General features: G+C 35.6%; 1 protein-coding gene and 1 long non-coding RNA gene across 2 annotated transcripts in view; both read left to right on the top strand.

Moving 5' to 3' along the window:
* LOC107570242 (collagen alpha-1(XXIV) chain-like) overlaps window positions 1-20,436 on the top strand; it is a 107,440-nt gene that overhangs the window by 67,342 nt on the left and 19,662 nt on the right. The window contains exons 18-38 of the mRNA XM_016256452.1: window positions 622-675; window positions 970-1,023; window positions 1,702-1,746; window positions 1,883-1,936; window positions 5,771-5,824; window positions 5,957-6,010; window positions 6,685-6,738; window positions 6,853-6,906; window positions 10,533-10,577; window positions 10,841-10,885; window positions 14,680-14,733; window positions 15,972-16,025; window positions 16,542-16,595; window positions 16,983-17,036; window positions 17,589-17,645; window positions 17,779-17,832; window positions 18,295-18,321; window positions 18,633-18,740; window positions 19,669-19,722; window positions 20,014-20,067; window positions 20,275-20,331. Of these exons, the coding sequence (XP_016111938.1) occupies window positions 622-675; window positions 970-1,023; window positions 1,702-1,746; window positions 1,883-1,936; window positions 5,771-5,824; window positions 5,957-6,010; window positions 6,685-6,738; window positions 6,853-6,906; window positions 10,533-10,577; window positions 10,841-10,885; window positions 14,680-14,733; window positions 15,972-16,025; window positions 16,542-16,595; window positions 16,983-17,036; window positions 17,589-17,645; window positions 17,779-17,832; window positions 18,295-18,321; window positions 18,633-18,740; window positions 19,669-19,722; window positions 20,014-20,067; window positions 20,275-20,331 (1,140 nt within the window). The remainder of the gene's footprint in view (window positions 1-621; window positions 676-969; window positions 1,024-1,701; window positions 1,747-1,882; window positions 1,937-5,770; window positions 5,825-5,956; window positions 6,011-6,684; window positions 6,739-6,852; window positions 6,907-10,532; window positions 10,578-10,840; window positions 10,886-14,679; window positions 14,734-15,971; window positions 16,026-16,541; window positions 16,596-16,982; window positions 17,037-17,588; window positions 17,646-17,778; window positions 17,833-18,294; window positions 18,322-18,632; window positions 18,741-19,668; window positions 19,723-20,013; window positions 20,068-20,274; window positions 20,332-20,436) is intronic.
* LOC107570244 (uncharacterized) lies at window positions 5,771-6,907 on the top strand. Its single transcript, XR_001607011.1, has 4 exons — window positions 5,771-5,824; window positions 5,957-6,010; window positions 6,685-6,738; window positions 6,853-6,907. It is a non-coding gene; the product is annotated as an uncharacterized lncRNA (long non-coding RNA).

Genomic DNA, 20,436 nt, shown 5'->3' on the forward strand with positions numbered 1-20,436 from the left:
ATAATGTTATAATAAACTATTATACTATAAAATTATTTAATAATAATCATATATTATTATTTCTACTATCATTATTATTGTTGTTGTTATAAATTTTATATATTTATTGAATATCTTTCTGCATTTTGTCATATTACAAAAATAAAATGGAATTTGTATGACACTTTTTGTTGACTTATCAGACCCACAGAATTCCTCTTACTTCCAAGCACTGGTGTGAGAGAGTCATCAGCAGTAGTAAACTCTTTATGTTTTATTCACGTGTGAATGGGGAGAGTGGTTTAAATATGCTGATAAATCAATGCTGGACTGTGCTTTGGATGGGTTTTGGATGGGTAACATCCTTCTGTTTTAGTCACCATGACGACAAGCCAACATACACGAAACTCACTCCAGCGAAACACTCAGTAATGCAATATTTCTCAGAAGTATAGAAAAACACTAGTTATAAATGTAAACCCTGCCCTGCCTGACCCTAATTTATAGCAAGTGGGCGTGGTCTGATGACAGGTGGGCGGAGCTGTAATGACAGAGGCAGGGCAGCCGTTAATCACTGTATAAGGTGAATGTAAGGTGAAGCTCATTGTGTATTCTTTATGTATTTCTCTCCATGTTTTATAGGGTTTCCCAGGAGACATTGGTGCACCAGGACCCAACGGCCCCCCTGGACCAAAGGTACGCATGTTCTCTAATTAAAATCATAACTGTCTAGACAGCAGCCTACCTAGACAACCTCATATTTGTTCCAAAAGGTGGGCATCAATCTTATGCTGCCTTCTGAGGTTTTAAGTTTAGTTTCTCTCATGATGCTGCCTCAATAGTAGACAGCGAGGCCCCTCACTAGAGCTCATTATTTACTCTCACCCAATATGTATCTTAGTTTTGAATGAAAAAAACATGTTTTTTCCCAGTTTTCCTCACTGCACAGAATCTGTGTGTGTGTGTGTGTGTCTGTGTGTGTGTGTTTAGGGTATTCAAGGAGCCCGGGGCCCCCAGGGACCACCAGGGCCAAAAGGAACAGAGGTAAAGAGTTCATCTCCAATCTCACACACCAGACAGACAGAACTATATATCTACTGTCTGTCTGTCTGTCTGTCTGTCTGTCTGTCTGTCTGTCCATCTGTTTTTCTATCTATCTATCTGTCTGTCTTTCCGTCTGTCCGTCTGTCTGTCTTTCCGTCTGTCTTTCTTTCTGTCTGTCTGTCTGTCTGTCTGTCTTTCTGTCTATCTGTCTGTCTGTCTTTCTGTCTATCTGTCTGTCTTTCTGTCTATCCTTCTGTCTGTCTGTCTGTCTGTCTTTCTGTCTATCTGTCTGTCTGTCTATCTGTCTATCTGTCTATCTGTCTATCTGTCTATCTGTCTATCTGTCTGTCTGTCTATCTGTCTGTCTGTCTTTCTGTCTATCTGTCTGTCTGTCTATCCTTCTGTCTGTCTGTCTGTCTGTCTTTCTGTCTATCAATCTATCTCTCTGTCAGAGTGTGTATATTGCTATAAAGTGAATGAAATCTCCTCTGCAGTAGAATAGAGCTGCAGTAGAGTCAGTTCAGTGATGTTCTTCTGCTCTTCTTTCATCGCCTCATTTCTTGTCGAGCTTGTTGTGTGATGTGTACAGTGAAGGAATGTTATCTTGTCTACGGGCAATGTTCTGTGGGATCTGTTCACTGAATGTTTACTAAACCGCTTCCTTGTGTGTTTCTCCAGGGAGACGAAGGCCCCCCGGGTCCACCTGGAATGCCTGGTCCCACTGTAAGTGTCGTTCTTTTTCAAGATTCATGTCTGTTTGTTGCTATTTGTTGTGAATGTATACAGGCAGAAGCATTTACAATTACACCTGTGTGTGTGTGTGTGTGTGTGTGTGTGTGTGTGTTTTCATCCACTACAGGGACGAATAGGACGGAAGGGTTTCATCGGTGAACCAGGACCTGAAGGACTGAAGGTAAGTGTCTCCTCACCAGCAGAAATTATCCCACGTGTATGTCATCCAATATGCAAAAAAACCCAACTGCAGTCTTATATTCAGTGTTTCCAAAAGTTTCTGTGTGATTGTTCACATCACTCTCTGATTGGCCAGTATATCAACCATCCGTACAAATGTGAGATTTATCACAGATGATAAATTCATATTAGAGTTTAGGTTTACAGTCATAGATTCTTGATGATGCAAGTGTTTCATATTGTTGAGCTGGTTTTGATGTTCATTTATTTCTTTTTTTTGACGGACGGATGGTCCGTATCCATCCATCCATCCGTGTTTTTGTAAAAAAAAATTGTTACGCTGATTGAACTCTTAGTTACGATGTTTTTTGTCAAATTACTGGCAGTTTTCCGTTTCACAGTTGTGAAGTTTCATTGAGCAAACGTGTTTGTTTTCCCGTTGTGTGTTTGTTTATGCTCTTGTAAAATCAGAGACGTATTGTGAGGCTCTAATGCTGTGTGAGAAAACAGAGCTTTAAAAAGAGCCTTTTAATGCGTTTCATGAGAACGTCCTCCCTCTCTTGAACTTCTTCAAAGAGATTTAGGACATACACAGCGATTGCCATAGGAAAAACGTTTATCCCGCGGTTACGCTCCATCTTCTGATGGGAAGACGAGACTGCGTCCGCGTCCGTGTGAGCAGGATTTGCTTTAGATACAACACAGAAAACATGTGCGCTGTATTTCTGTGATGAGCTCAGTCATAATATTTGCATTCTGGTTGGTGTTCGTCTATAGTGTACGAGCTCACATGTGTGCCGCATTAGAGATCAGCCGCAGAAAATCAGTGCAGGGGCCCCAACGGCCCCACTTCAAGAACAGCAATCTGGAGAACACAAGGTCTTTAATGAACGCATGGCATTACTTTCCAAATGAACAGGACGAGATCAAGCCGGAGGGGAAAATGGTTTAAATCTGCAGATTAGTTGCTGAAGTTCTCAACCTCTTGAAGTCCTTCACACCAACTCTGACTTTTCAGCACACAATCTTGCAGATTAAAAATTGAAAGTCATTATTGGTTCTTTAGAGCAGTATTTTAATCTCTGGGTTTTTCTAAGTTTTTTCTAAGGCTGGGTTTTTGCTAATTTTGACAACCAATTTGGAAAGGTCTGAAGCCTCAAGGTTCCATATTTGGTGGTTATTTTGTAGTAGAACTAGTATTGTGACAGAAATGTATCAATTTGTTACAGGAATATGCATTAAAAAATCAATGGAGTTTGGGTGTCACCTAGTGGCTTTTTTTGTTATAGCACCTAAACAAAATCTCACAGGAACCTACATTTTCATAATATTAACTTCAAATTTGGAACATAATTTAATTAGACATATGGCTTTAATATTCTAGCAAATGTAGGTTTCAAAATATTTATGTTATATCAAATAAAAGTACACTACAATTTCTTTTACAGTAAATTTAAAATCTATGGCATTTTTAATGTCTTTCTATTTTGTGACATAAATGTTGCCTGTTTTTAAGTGTGATACAGACTGGAGTTGCTTTCATTTCTTGTAGCTTCATCTTCATCCACTAGACGGCAGAGGAACATGGATTTCAGTTAACTTTAGGATTGATTTAAAGCTAAAATCATTCAGCAAGCATTTTCTCTGAGGACTCACAGTAACGAAATCACTTCGGTTGTAATCGAAAAGTAGCTGCTGGATGATTTTTGACACTTTTGACGAGTCTGGGGTGTTTTAACTGCAGAATATCCATCCTCTGAGGTTTGGATGAGACATTTTGATGTAGTGACTGTTACAGCAGATCTATGTACTGCTGGCTGTCGCTCGGCTCTTCCAGGAAAATATGGAATATATTCCTCGTCAATCCCAGCATGCACTTGGTGGCTCTCCCGAAGAACATCTGTGACGTCTGGCATGCTTTCAGAAAGATCATTATTTTATTTCTTGGTTCTCCAGAATCCCCTTGTAGTTCATACCTATGTAATCTGTCCGTATTCTCGGTCTCGGATGTATAGAAATATAAAAATGAATGTGGACAGCAGCTCAGATCATTTAGTCTTGGAGGAGTTTCGTGAGAAATTAGTTTTTGATAGCCGATTTTGGCATCGTTGCAGATCTGAGCACAGTTTGAGACATTTTTGATCTCTTTTGTAATTCTAGAAGAGATTTGTGAGATTGCTGTGTTAAAAATTATATATATATATATATATTACTGCTGTCAAAAGATTAATCGCGATTAATCACATACAAAATAAAAGTTTTTGTTTGTATAATATATGTGTGTGTTCTGTGTATATTTATTATGTATATATAAATACACACACATACAGTATATATTTTGAAAATATTTAGACATGTATTTACATGTCTATATTTATATTCATATAATTTATAAGTAAATATATTTCATATATAAACATAACCTATTTTTAAATAAATATATACATGCATGTGTGTGTATTTATATATAATAAATACAATTAATAAATATACACAGCACACATACATATATTATGTAAACAAAAACGTTTATTTTGGATGTGATGAATTGCGATTAATCGCTTGACAGCACTATATATATATATATATATGCTCGTAAATATATATAAACAATAAACCACATACCACAGTTCAAAAGTTTTTTTAAAGAAATTAATACTTTTATTCAGCAAGGATGCATTAAATTGATCAAAAGTGACAGTAAAGACATTTATAATGTTACTAAAGATACAAATAAATATTTCAAATAAGTGCTGCTCTTTTGAACTTTCTGTTAATCAACAAATCCTAAACTTCCACCGAAATATGAAGCAGAAAAACTCTTTTCAACAGTAGAATGTGACTCTGAAGACTGGTGTAATGGCTGCTGAAAATTCAGCTTTGCATCACAGAAATCAATTATATTTTTCAATATATTCAAATACAAAACAGTTATTTTAAATTGTAATAATATTTCAAAATTTGTTACTGTTTTACTGTATTTTTAGTCAAATAAATGCAGCCTTGGTGAGCAGAAGAGATGTCAAAAACAAAACAAAAAATGAACAGACCTCAAACGTTTAAGCTGCAATGTATGTTATTAATTTATCTTGATCAATTTATTAACACTTTGCCTCCAAACCTTACAATAATGTTCTTTGTTTTTGAAATTGAAAATGGGGAATGACCTGCATGAAACATTGACATGGAAAATTTTGTAGGAGCTTCAGTCAGACGAGCCAAAGATATCTGATGTTGTAATGATAGTTCTGTGACAAATGAACTGTCAGAGGGACGATGAACGCTTCGGAAAGTTCCCCAGGGCTAATGGTGCATGCTGGGAATCGTCCCAAAAACTTACTTGTACTGTACCAACTTACATGGAAGCGATGGAAAATCCTGTACAGGAGTGTGACGTTCCACGTCTGTGATGATTTATGAGTGCTGGGAGTGTAAATGCACATTGAGTTCATTGTGTTTAGTGCAGCGCTGGAAACAGAGCTTTATTTAATCTGTGCTGTCATAATACATCGATTTGTTAACAACAAGATGGATGTGAGCAGTTTAGCATGTTAGTAAATGTCCCGCTGTGGAATCATTACAGATCATTATAGTCAGTGTGTGAAGATGCAGGACAGTCTTAAAGAGACAGTTCACCCCAAAATGAGAATTCAGTCATCATTCACTCGCCCTCATGTATTACTTACTTTCTACCATTCAATTCATTTAAACTATCACTCTCCAAAAGTGGCAAAAATACCATAAAAGCATCCTGACATTCATCCATCAGACTCATATCATTGCAAGTCATATGATGCAGTGTGTTTAACCAGCTCTTGTTCTTTGTGTTGTTCAGGGCCCGGTTGGACTGATTGGAATAACCGGAGTGATCGGACAACCTGGAGAAAAGGTAAAACCGAGACAGAGTCTGTATCTTAAACCACACAAGCGTCATGATCCACATTTATTCGGTGTTACTTGATTTCTGCTAGAAAATCTCTTTATTAAACATGACTTAATAATGTTTTTCATTATTTTTCAGGGTGATCGAGGTCCTCCTGGTCCTTTGGGTCCTCCAGGAGAGAAAGGTTCAACAGTAAGAACTTATTTCACATTAGCAAACACACATTAAAATGCATTGCACTGCAAAAAAGGATCTTCTTACTCATTATTTGTGTCTTGTTTTCCAGTAAAATCATCTAAACATTCTTAAATCACAATGCATTTATTTGAGAAGCCAAATAACATATGATTTTAAGTCTTATTTTAAAAAGGGTGGGGGGGGGGATTTAAATAAAGTGTGTTTATGCATTAAACAAGAAATATTTTTTCTGACCAGATCATTCTTAAATCATTCTTAAATCTTTGAATTCTGATTAACAGTAGTAATTTCTTAAAAAATAAAAAACTTTCAGACTTTTTATTAAAAGCATTCTTAATTCTTCAAATAATTTTACACAAGCATGCACATTAGGAGAATGTTTAGATATTTGTACTGAAAAAACAAGACAAAAAAAATTAATGAAGAACATCATCAATAATGGTATATTTTCACTTTCATGAAACACCAGCAGAACGAATCGTTTCTTGTGTGTAAATTGTTGTGTGATGCAAAACGTGTGCAAATCATTTGTGAATACATTTAGAACATATTTCTGTATAAATCATTTATAAAACTTAGTTAGTCCATTCTGAATCTGTTCACTAGTTAGTTGGGTCACTGGTTAGTGGGTTTATGGTGTTAACCGTGTGTCTCTTTGTCTGTTTAAGGGGTATCCGGGTCTTCCAGGAGGTCCTGGGGATTTCGGCCCGCAAGGTCCACCAGTGAGTTTACCCATGATCCTCTGCGGTTGAGATGCAAATTTTGGGGTGAAAGATTGAGGCTGAGAGTACTTTCCACTTGATAGCTTAAATTTTACTTTGTCTCTTTTTCTCAAGGGTCCACAAGGGCCGAGAGGGGCAGCAGGCATTTCCGGGCCGAAAGGACGAAGGGTAAGATGACTAGTGAAAGAAATGAATGTCTTTTTTATCTAGCTAATGATGTCAATGCGGCTAGAACAAAGCAAATTGGAATCTGAACTGGAGTAGAGAGATTCGATTGGTGGAAGCCTTTGATTGACAGCAGAATTGGCCTATAAGCTCATTTGGGTGATTGTTACCAAGAAATAACTAGGTATTTCAACTCAGCCAAAATGATAATTTAATATTAAATTTTTTTAATATAAAGAAAATTAAGCATTTTTTTAAAAGACCATTAAAAGTGCTGTATGTAGGATTGACATTTTTGCAGTCCAAATTCAAAATATTGGAGAGGGGTTTTTTTTCACCCGGCCCCTCCTCCTCAGACTTACGCACACGCAGGTTGCCAGATTGACGACACCAACAGGAACGAGCGCACCTTCCTTGGCAGCTTCCATGACTGAAATGAAATACGCTGTGTTTCCCGCCAACTGGCAACCCGTGGTGCCGAAATACAATTTGGTGAACCGGCAGTGGGCGGAGTCACACAGACCAAAACAGAGACCGACATTCCGACACGGAACGCACATTTTCAAAGGAGAATAACTGAGTGTATCATTGTTTTTCAGATAAACGAGTATGTTAACTTAGCATGTTTCTTACATATCTGCAAACATATTATGGTATTTTAATGCTTTAGTAGAGTCAAAAACTTTCATACAGCACCTTTAATATTGTGTTGCTTTGTAGCTGTATTTTTATAACAATTCATTATTGAAAATAATGTCACAGTGCAAAAAAAATTCTTAATGATCCTAAAAATGCTTAAAGTGCCCCTATTATGGGTTATGAAAGGTTCATAGTTTGGTTTTGGGAGTCCCCAACAACAGGTTGACATGCATGCAAGCTCAAAAAACACTTTTATTGTCTTATAATATGCATTTATTTTGATCTTTTTTGCTCAAGGAATCCTAAACGATTCGCTCAATGATTCATTATTCCAAACCCCTTCATTGCGCGACGCTAATCTGCGGTGATTGGTCTCATTTTCATGTCATCTCGCCTGTAATGCCTGATAAAGCCGCGTTTGTGAGCGCAGTGCTGCTTTGTGTGCAGCGTTACCGGGGAAACAGCTATTTTTACCGCCTCAAAGGCGGCACCTAGTGGCAAAGAATTAATTTTTTTCGTTCAGACCAATGCAAAAAGACCAACACATGGGCGGGCAATATGCTAATGTTTCATTTTGATGTCAACATTAAAAATGGCTTGGGATTCGTTTTAAAAATGACTCGTTTCAATGATTCAGAGTCGACTCTTTCTTTTGAGAGACAATAACTTTATACACAGTGCACTTTCAGATTTAACACTTTGCAGGATGTTTTCATTCACTTAGAGCTGTGTTACACACTGCATGAAAGGTCATTTTCAGAAATCCATATTAGGGGCACTTTAAGGCTAATGCATTCAGCTCTCTATCTTTTCAGTGTGGCTAGATGTTTTTAGTGTTTTTTTTTCTCTGACCAAGTGAATCGTGTTTCTAGATAAACCACAGGGACCTCTAGTGGTCAAAACGAATATGACACAGTCACCTCTGATGGTCTTTATGTCACACTTATTTGAGGGGCTAATTCATCTGAATCCAAAATATATTTAATTAAATATATATTAATAAATTATAAAATTAGTAAATTTATAAAAATTAATATTATAAAAATAAATTTATATTTAATTTTATTAGCATTTTTTATTCTGATATACATTTGATATTTTGAATTAAATTTTATTTTCATTTTTTTTGCATTTTAATTTTTGTTGAAGTTTTGCTAATTATGTTTGTCATTTTTATTAGCTTTTGTTCTTAAAAATGTGTCTGTCATTGGAGTACATTTTACAAAAAAAAACCTATTTCAGTTTATCTACCTCAAAATTTAATTTAGTGTATTACTTGGTGTTACTACAATTTTTTTCAGTGTATGTAGTTTTTTTGTTAAGCTTTAGTTTTAGTTTATTTTGTTATTTTCGTACTTAAACTTAATGAAAAAGAGAATTGTTGAAATATAATATATATTTTTTAAATATTTTATTTTATTTCCAGTAATGAAGATGTTTTAGTTAATGATAATAATATGACGCTACAGAATGATTGATGATAATATACAGAATGATTTCTGGATTATTTTTAAATTTTTTGCCTGTCAACTTCTAGACTTTTTAGGGAAACTGAATGAATATTTATGTTTATATTAATTTCTATATTTTTATTTGTATTTTTACATTATTTATATTCTGATTTACTTTTTTCTGAATAAAGCTGGAAGAACAACTTTTTTTGGAGCATTTAAAATGTTTAATGTATGTAACAAAAAGTAACGGTCTTAAAAGCACTGTAGCAGAAACAGCTGGTTTAATTAATAACAGGTCACCGTGAGGGTAAATGGTTAAGGAAAACTCAATTACTTGCAGGAAAGCTTGACTAACATAATAAATGACAAAGAGAAAGAGCATGTTTGACGTGAGTTCTAATGACACAGGATGAAGTCTGTCAGGGGCCACAGAAGCTGATGAAAAGAGGTTTGAGGTTCACGCCAAACTCTGCAATTAAGAGAACGCTCCCCTCCGTTCTGTTTATATAAAACAGTGCAGATCTGATTTTAATGATGATGAGAATGGGCGACTTTAAACCCCCTTGTGAAAACATGACAGACAGATCGCTTACACATCCTGAACAGAGCATCGAGAGTCTCCGTTAATGAACCCAAAGTCAACAGACGAGACTCTCTGGCTCTGTGCTTCTGCTCCAAAACCTTGTATGCACCTGCATAGACAGCTTTTAACACATTATAAGCATATTTCAAATGCAGTGGCTGCTGAATACATTATAGTGCCTTTTAAGATCCCTTATTTTGAATAAATACTAAGGCAGCATTGCATTTTATTTGAGAATGCACTGCAACAAGCTCAGTCCAAGATTGTGGACAAAATAAGAGAAACTTTGCTAGGAAAATCTCTTTTATAATCCTATATATAATTCATTCAGTACTGAAAATTATAGATTGAATTGAATTGTACAATTATATGTGATATTTGTATTTTTTGCTATTATTTATATACTATTGTAGGAATATTATTTATGTACTATTGTATTGTTAATATTTGATTAGTAATATGCATTGCTAAGAATTTCATTTGGACAACTTTAAAGATGATTTTCTCAATATTTAGATTTTTTTGCACCCTCAGATTCCAGATTTTCAAATAGTTGTATCTCGACCAAATATTGTTCTATCCTAACAAACCATACATCAATTGAAAGCTTATTTATTCAGCTTTCAGATGATGCATAACTGTCAATTTCGAAAAATTTACCCTTATGATTGGTTTTGTGGTCCAGGGTAACATATAGGCATGTAAAAGTTAAAATCATTTGTTCTGGGAAAACATTGTGATGGCATTTATGTCTCTTGTGTCGTATACCAACTTCCTGTTTCAAGAGAAAATAGATCACACAGGATAGAAAACTGCACTTTAGTGGTGCTTTTCACACCACTACAAAACCCAAAACAATTGCATTGTGATTTGCATTACAAAGCTGCTGAATGATCGTGATGAACAGACACACGTCACACATGCTTGACAGCTCGACTGCTTTTGTTTTGCAGGGTGAAAAGGGATCGCCAGGGAAGATTGGAGCTCCTGGATTCATCGTAAGCAACTCTGAACACTTGAAAATCGATTCAAAATTAAACATTTTTGATAAAATAAATAAACTTTAGATAACATTTTTCGTAGAAGAAGAATCTGACAAAATCTTCTCTTGGGACGTCTTCATATGGAAAAACTGCTTCGTCTCAAACCACACAACATGTAGATTTCAACCGCAGACAGTTTTGAGCTCATTCTGGTTCAGAGGAGATCAGTAAGCTTCAGTTGAACTCTTTCATGTGTGTTTGTGTTTGTTTGTTTGTAGGGTAAAGCTGGAGCTCCAGGGAAGAGAGGAGCAGCAGGAGTGCCTGTAAGTCTCAGTCTAACAATTGTGATGCTACCATCTTTATTTAAAAACACTTCATATTATAATATACTTTATTTTAAAAAAGTAAAATATTATTTCAGAAATACTAGTATTTTTGTTTAAATCAATACTATTACTTTCTTTTAATACTCAAAAGTATCAGACTAATTGCATTAAAACAGTACAGTATGTTGCCAAAAATACTGTTGTTTTTGTTTAAATAAATAATATTATTTTATTTTAATACTCAAAAGTATTAAAATAATCAGATTAAAACAGCATAATACATTACCAAAAAGGCTCTTATTTTTAAGTAAATACTATTATTAATACTCAAGTATTAAAATAATTGCTGTGAGTTAGTAAAATATGTTGCCAAAAATACTATTATTTTTGTTTAAATACATTTTATTGTTTTCTTTAAATTTTCTAATGTATTGAAATAGTCATAGTAAAATAGTGTTTTGTTAAAAATGCTATGATTTTTGTTTAAATTAATACTATTTTTTGAGTACTCAAAAATGTTTAAATAATCATATTAAAATAATAAAATATGTTGCCAAAAAATATAATTATTTTTGATTAAATAAATAGTGTAATTTACTTTTAATACCCGAAAGTATTAAAATAAGTATTAAAATATGTTGCTAAAAATACGATTATTTTTGTTTAAATAAGTATTGTTGTTTTAATATGCAAAAAAATATTAAAATAATGATATTGAAATAGTAAAATGTGTTGCCAAAAATACTATTTCAAAAAAATACTGCTATTTATTTAATACAATTTTCTTTTAGTACTTAAATGTATTAAAATATAGTATGTTGCCAAATATACTATTATTTTTGTTAAAAATAAAAACCATTATTTTATTTTATATTCATGGATTTAAACAATCTGACTTAAATAGTTAAAAATGATGTCAAAAATACTATTGTTTTCCGTAAATAATTGCTATTGTTTTTTTTAACTATCAAAATGATTAAAATAATTGTTAAGGAACCAGAATTGTAAAGGGGAGTCTCCTTATGATTCCCATCCCTATTTATCACATATATAGCAGGATGTTGAGATATCTTTGGTCTGAGACCACTGTGTCGAGTGTCTGTGTTTTCCTGCAATAAAGCGTGTGTGTGTGTTTGCTGTGAGGAAGTGAGAAGTGTGTGTCGAAGCGTTTAGTGTTCACACAGGCCTATTTAATGCTCTCCAGCTCACAGCGTCCTCTAGTGACTGACGGTGAACGTGTAGTTTTGCCAGCCGTGCTGTTCGGTGTTTCACAGCCTCATTAAAGCGCTGCAGATTCGTTCATAACTCAGATGATTTATGATGTTTAAACCGCAGGCTTCCTGTGAACAGATAATCCCTGCTTTAATGCTGCAGATGTGTGGTGATGTGATCCAGTGACACAACGGTTTAATAATAGTGAATCAGAGCACTAGGATATGCAAATACTGTCAGAGATGACTGGTGAATGTTGACAGACTGTTAGCGGCTCATTTAACACTAGTGTTCAAAAGTTTAGGGTCTGGAAGATTTTTTATGTTTTGCTCACCAAGGCTACATTTATTTGATTTAAAAAACTAAACAAAAACAAAAAAACAGTAATATTGGGAAATGTTATTACAATTCAAAATAACCATACGCTATGTAAATATATTGTAATTTATTCCTGTGATCAAACATGAATTATCAGCATCATTACCCCAGTCTTCAGTGTCGCATGATCCGTGTGGTGTTATATTGGTTTAAAAAAATAATAAAATATGAGCGAAATATGTTGGCAAAATATAATTTTTACTTAAATACTGTGAAAACTAATATATTATTGATACTTAAATACTATACTCAAAGGTATTCAAATAAAATAAAAATGGTAAAATATGTTGATATTGTCACGGTGCGTGCGGGGAGATGAAGCGAGGACTCAATCGCTGGAGAAAGGGCACTTTATTTTAGTCATAAAAAAATGAAACAAAAACAAACTCAAACCACCCCGAGGGGGAAAAACAGACAAGCAGAGCTAAAGCTGCACACATGCAGACACGAAACACACACAATGAGAAATGACGGATCAGCACAGGACGGCAGACACAAGGAGAATAAATAGGAACCAAACGAGGGAGACACAGGTGGAGCAACTTACACAATAACGAGGTAACAAGATGGGAGGGGCCAGACAATAGACAGGAGAGAGCACATGGCAACAGACAAACACAACACAAGCCATGTGCTCCCAGAACACAGTCATCTGGTGGCCCTCCTGGGCACACCCGCTGAAGACTGTGACAGATATGTTAATATATGTAAAATATTATTTTTGTTACTATTCATATTAAAATGGTCAAAATGTTGCCAAAATATGTTTGTTTAGTTAAAATAAACACTATTATTTTAATAATCAAAAGTATTATAATAATTTTATTGAAAATGTAAAATATATTGCCAAAATTTTTTTATTTTAATAAATATTATATTTGAATACTCAGTTATTAAAATAATCTTATTAAAATGTGTTGCCAAAATATTATGTTTGTTTAAATAAATACTATAATTTTATTTTGATACTCAGAAATATTCAAATTGTAAAATGTGTTGGCAAAAATATTGTTTTTGTTTAAATAAATACTATAATTTTTTAAATATTCAAAACTTTGAAACTAGCCAATTATAAACCAGGTCCATGCCTTAAAATGAGTGGATTTATCATGATTTTTTTTATTTATTTTTTTTGCTTGAATATGAAGCCCGTGAAGTGAAGGTAGAGTTGAGAGGGTCACATATGGAAGCGTTTATGACTGTTATTAATGCATCTTTGTGTAAGTCATATTTACTGCTGGAAAATGAAGTGCACTTATGACTTTTGATGAATGGGGTGATTAATGGCCAGCAATGTGCTTAAACGTCAGAAATGTGCTGTGAACAGTCTCAGCAAGCATGCATGACGTGACTCGTTGATGCATCTTTCTTGTGCAACACGTGTAAGTCATGATGTGAAGACCTCCGAGGGTTTGTGAGGCGTTTCGCTGCTCGTTGTGGCATTTCTGGTGTTGAGCGCGAGTGTTTCGTGTCATTACGTCTAAGCGTAATCAGCCGCTCTGTCAGCAGATGAAAGATTTTAACAGCGTCTCTGGAAGGGGTTCGTGTTTCAAGTCTTTGATCCCGTGTGCATCTCAATGTCCTCGTGTTGACACATGCTTATGCGCACATTTAAACATGCATCCACCCTTTTATGCTGTTCACGTGTGCATGGCACAATTCAGTTCTAGACAGGCGTAATCGAAAGATCTCTTCACATCCTGCGCCAAGGGCGATTCATGTATAATATCAAAACAAGACTGTTTATGGGAAAAGTGTTTGAATTGTACATGACTTTATATTTATTTCATGTTTATTTGATTGTTTAGGGCTCCAGAGGCCCTCCGGGGGACCCGGGCCCAGATGGAGAGCAAGGTCACGAGGTACTTCCTGAAAGAAACTGAATTTTTGTGTGAAATGGATTTCTTCTGTGTTCAATTATGCAATAACATGCAACTTAAAAAAGGGGTAATTCAGTACAGTGCAGTTATATAATACTGAATTCAATATAGATGACATAATATAGGCACACGAAGGAGTGTAAAACAACACGGTGCACTGCAGAACCGTTAATAAAAGCACATTTTAATCATTTAGTAAATTAATTATGTTGCAGGTTAATTTAGCATTATTTCTGTGTTTCGAGTCTGATATATGAGCCACACGTGTTATTTTGACTTATTGTTCTCGTCCGCCTGTGTGTTTTTTTTGTGCATGCACAGGGACCTGCAGGACCTGAAGGAGAGCAGGGGCCTGTGGGGGAACCTGGAATCAAGGTGAGGCAAAACCCTGTAAAGCCTGACATGAAACAATAGACAGAAATGGAAATTGAAATGGAACAGATGATTGAAACTTTAAATTAAAATATTAAAAGAAATTTTGCAAATATGACCCTGGACCACAAAACCAGTCATAAGGGTCAATTTTTCGAAATTGAGATTTATACAACATTTGAAAGCTGAATAAATAAGCTTTCATTGGTGTATGGTTTGTTAGGATAGGACAATATTTGGCTGAGATACAACTATTAGAAAATCTGGAATCTGAGGGTGCAAAAAAATCTAAATATTGAGAAAATCATCTTTAAAGTTGTCCAAATGAAGTTCTTAGCAATGCATATTACTAATCAAAAATGAAGTTTTGATATATTTACGGTAGGAAATTTACCAAATATCTTCATGGAACATGATCTTTACTTAATATCCTAATGATTTTTGGCATAAAAGAAAAATCTGTAATTGTGACCCATACAATGTATTCTTAGCTGTTGCTACAAATATACCCCAGCGACTTAACACTGCTTTTGTGCTGCAGGTTCACATATGTGTTTATTGTGGAGTTTTATATCAAAAGCATCAGGCTTTTATGGCTCATATAGTCTGATATAGTTAGAATATGGAGGAAAAACAGCTCAATTTTATTCAGAGTCCCAAAGTGGGCAAAAATACGCAATTTGGTGCAGATGCTGATATTTATATGGACTAAAAGTATGATGAAATTCTGATGCTTGTGATGTAAATCAATGAGATCTTTATAACAGTACAGCAGATACTGACATAAAATGATCTAAATATCCTCAAAAGATCCTGATGATCAGATTTGAGACTCACTAATTTTCTAAAACATGATTGATGGAGAATCAAGTAAAGCTGAGCTGCTTCAGTCCAGTAAGTGTTCATCTGGAAATATTACTGCAGTTATTCCGAGGTTTACTTGATAAAAATAAGTAATTTGACAGCAACAAGACATGTGAGGCATGAGCTGAAGGTGGATGTTTGTACAATTATACTGAAAAAATATGATAGAGTAGGCTTTATAGGTTTAAAGAGATCCGAAAATCACCATATTTCTAACGCTGTGGAACACAAAAGGAGACATTAAGCAGAATGTCCAAGCTGCTGTTTACAATGAAGTGCAATGGAAATGGATGATTTCTACTGACAAGCTCCAATAATAACAGTATAAAAGCGAGAACTGTTGGCATTTGCAACTGTGTCTTTCTGTCTTTTTCCAGGGTGAAATGGGGCCTGTCGGAGAGGAGGGTGAACTGGGCCAACCGGGCATCAGAGTGAGTGAAGCGACCTCATTCCCGTGAACGTGATCCATCAGTGTATTTTCATTGCTTTTACTGACGTGAGCCAACAGTGTCAATAATCTGACAGAAGGACCCTCAGGCTCACACACACTGGACGTATTTGTCTCTGGTTACTGAATTATTCAAGCAATTCTCTGTGTTTGTTATCGGATATTATGACTTCGGGAGCAGCGTCCTAACCGAGTGAATCTCATGAAACTTGACATGCATTTTTTTGGGGGCTCATATTTCACCCCAAAATAAATCATACATTTCATTCTCAGTACTGCATTGTGGAATTTTTTTTTATATGTTATTCAAACTGTAAAATATTTATTCACAATCTTGCTAATATTGCAATCAGATTTGTTGATTTAGTAATACAAATAAACATGTCTGTAATGGTTAATAGGAAAAACAAATAAGCACATTTCTGCCGCAGTTTCAGCTGGTTTTTGGGATGAATCCCATGATGCTTTTCCTGGTCTTACATGTTACTGTTTGTTTTAGGGTCTTCCAGGGCCACCTGGAGAGGACGGGCATCAAGGGAAGGACGGACCAAAGGTGGGGACTAATCCGCTTTTCTTGTACAATGAAGTTAAGCGCCTGCTGATTTGGTGGTTTTAGGACGGATTTTATAAGCCGAGAAATGTCTGGGATTGTTTTATTTTGCCCCTGCTTTTCCCTGAGAGTTTAACGACATCATTGAAATGTAAAAACAAGTGTAGTTGGGGAAACTTAGCGTCTTGTTTTCATAAGCAAATGGTTTTTTTCCGAGAAGTCATAATGGGATGAGCAGCAGGAGTCATTTTTTTAAGACTCTATCCAATAATGTGTTTTTCAGCACAGGAAACTCAGGTTATTTTTAGCAGGTTATTTGTTGAGGTACGATGGGTATGCCACAAAACACAAGCTAACATACATGTGTGTGTTTTGTTCATTACCTTTCAGGGTCGACCAGGAGTTATGGGACCTCAGGGAGAGCCAGGACTTCAAGGTTACACAGTGAGTTTCATGCATGCAAATATATGCACTTATGAATGCTTCCAAAATCACACTCACATTTGCAGAAAGTTTTGGGAGTGAACCTCTTAATTATCGTTTTTGTGTATGTTTGAATAAAGGAGACTTTCGCTATTTTTTTGTGAACGTAAACCAACCAGACATGATAATCGATTAATTATCTCAAAACGTTCAGTCTATCATCATTCCAAAAAAAATATTACTTTGGATTAGACAAGGAAATTTTCTATTTTTATCTTTATTTGTATCTTCACTGTTTTTCATTAACTATAGGGTCACACTGGTAAGCAAGGTCCAGCAGGGCCCCCGGGACCAAAGGGAGAAAAGGTTATTCAGCATATTTTGAATGATAATCTCAGTCTAAATGCCATATTTGAGTTACATTTAATGCTTAACATTCTACGCAATATATGCAAATATGCTTTTTTTCAAAGCAGTAAATCATATTGTGAATGTTTCTATAATTAGTGTAAAGCCAGTGTTAAAAAAAATTGTGTTAGAAACTGAGTTTGACCAATTATGTGTGTTTTTCAGGGTTACCCAGGAGAAGACAGTAAAACGGCAGGACCACCTGGGCCCTTAGGTGAACCAGTAGGTCTTAATTTCCTTTAACTTCCTGTTTTTGTCCAACACCTGGACTGAAATCAGTAAATAAAGAGGCAGTGACATTTACATCACTTTATTGAAGAAATAAGACAACATATCAGTTTTTGTGTGCGTATAGGGCGCTCCAGGAGAGAAGGGTGAACGTGGGGAACCAGGAGAGGACGGATATCAGGTTAGTGTCTCTGTAAGGAGGAATTTCATGCTTTGTAAAAATCATTCCTCTTCACTAACTAGCTTAACTATTAACTATTTGAACACCTCAGAAACTGCATAGAAACACCCTAGCAACCACACAGCAACATAATCAAGAACTGCAGAGCAACACCCTAACAACCACACAGCAACATGATCAGAAACTGCATAGCAATGCCCTAACAACCACACAACAACATGATCAGAAATTGCATAGCATCACCCAAGCAACCACACAGCAACATGATCAGAAACTGCATAGCATCACCCAAGCAACCACACAGCAACATGATCAGAAACTGCATAGCATCACCCAAGCAACCACACAGCAACATGATCAGAAACTGCATAGCATCACCCAAGCAACCACACAGCAACATGATCAGAAACTGCATAGCATCACCCAAGCAACCACACAGCAACATGATCAGAAACTGCATAGCACAACCGTGGACGTCCAGGAAAGAAGGTAACCAAAATTTGTGAAGCAAAAAGAATGATGGCAACTAAATTGAATTAAATTGCATTAAAACAATATATGGGACCATTTAATTTTAATAGCACAAGGGTGGAAACAGAAGTCTTTACAATCTGCAGTATTGTGTCAGAAATAAAACGGACCTAGAATAGAGCCCTGTGGAACTCTTTTTCACTTTGGTTTGTTTGGGATGCATTCTGCTCTGTATTTTCACAATACAGTCACTTTTTTCTTGTCATTCTCACTTGTAAACAACTCAAACCAGTCCTGCTCATTGATATTTCCATCTTACTCTTTGATAGGGTGAAAAAGGGCCGCCAGGTCACTTGGGAGAAATGGGGTCATCTGGCGAAATCGGACAGACGGGGGAGAGAGGACTCAAAGGTGCTCGTGGAACCAGAGGACCCGCAGTTAGTGTGCTTTCTCCTTTCACGCATCCCTTCACTCTTTCTGATGTTGAGAAATAGCTGTGCAAATCCCAAAGATGATTAAGTAACTTAATCACCATCACAAAGGGACTGCAATAGCAGTGCAAAACAATGCAGTCTGAATGAGAGGAATAGATGCACTGAATTTATTAACAAGGGGAAATTTGGGAATATTCTGAAGCTTGAACCCACAACCTCAGCATTATGCTGTTGTATATGCTTTCACCACTAGGGGAGCCCTAGACAATAGTGTATTATATGAATAATTGTTAGTTAATTAGTTCAGACATGTTAGTGGGTTATTTTGTTAAAGAAATTAGGTATTAAAAATATGTACTATTATTTCTGTATGAGCTGAAACAGTGAGTTACAAGACCGTAATAATTTTCTAACATGCTGAGAATGAGTTCTATTCTCAAACTTGCTGCTTTTACAGGCTGAATTAAGGCGTGTGTAAACATTCGCAGGATTTGGAATTGAACCAAAGCTTTTTGATGGGATTTACACTAATGCCATTAGAGATACAGGGACTAATCCGCTTTTCTTGTACAATGAAGTTAAGCGCCTGCTGATTTGGTGGTTTTAGGACGGATTTTATAAGCCGAGAAATGTCTGGGATTGTTTTATTTTGCCCCTGCTTTTCCCTGAGAGTTTAACGACATCATTGAAATGTAAAAACAAGTGTAGTTGGGGAAACTTAGCGTCTTGTTTTCATAAGCAAATGGTTTTTTTCCGAGAAGTCATAATGGGATGAGCAGCAGGAGTCATTTTTTTAAGACTCTATCCAATAATGTGTTTTTCAGCACAGGAAACTCAGGTTATTTTTAGCAGGTTATTTGTTGAGGTACGACGGGTATGCCACAAAACACAAGCTAACATACATGTGTGTGTTTTGTTCATTACCTTTCAGGGTCGACCAGGAGTTATGGGACCTCAGGGAGAGCCAGGACTTCAAGGTTACACAGTGAGTTTCATGCATGCAAATATATGCACTTATGAATGCTTCCAAAATCACACTCACATTTGCAGAAAGTTTTGGGAGTGAACCTCTTAATTATCGTTTTTGTGTATGTTTGAATAAAGGAGACTTTCGCTATTTTTTTGTGAACGTAAACCAACCAGACATGATAATCGATTAATTATCTCAAAACGTTCAGTCTATCATCATTCCAAAAAAAATATTACTTTGGATTAGACAAGGAAATTTTCTATTTTTATCTTTATTTGTATCTTCACTGTTTTTCATTAACTATAGGGTCACACTGGTAAGCAAGGTCCAGCAGGGCCCCCGGGACCAAAGGGAGAAAAGGTTATTCAGCATATTTTGAATGATAATCTCAGTCTAAATGCCATATTTGAGTTACATTTAATGCTTAACATTCTACGCAATATATGCAAATATGCTTTTTTTCAAAGCAGTAAATCATATTGTGAATGTTTCTATAATTAGTGTAAAGCCAGTGTTAAAAAAAATTGTGTTAGAAACTGAGTTTGACCAATTATGTGTGTTTTTCAGGGTTACCCAGGAGAAGACAGTAAAACGGCAGGACCACCTGGGCCCTTAGGTGAACCAGTAGGTCTTAATTTCCTTTAACTTCCTGTTTTTGTCCAACACCTGGACTGAAATCAGTAAATAAAGAGGCAGTGACATTTACATCACTTTATTGAAGAAATAAGA

Source organism: Sinocyclocheilus grahami, unplaced genomic scaffold, assembly GCF_001515645.1.
Source record: "Sinocyclocheilus grahami isolate Dianchi unplaced genomic scaffold, SAMN03320097.WGS_v1.1 scaffold1431.1, whole genome shotgun sequence".
Taxonomy (NCBI): Eukaryota; Metazoa; Chordata; class Actinopteri; order Cypriniformes; family Cyprinidae; genus Sinocyclocheilus; species Sinocyclocheilus grahami.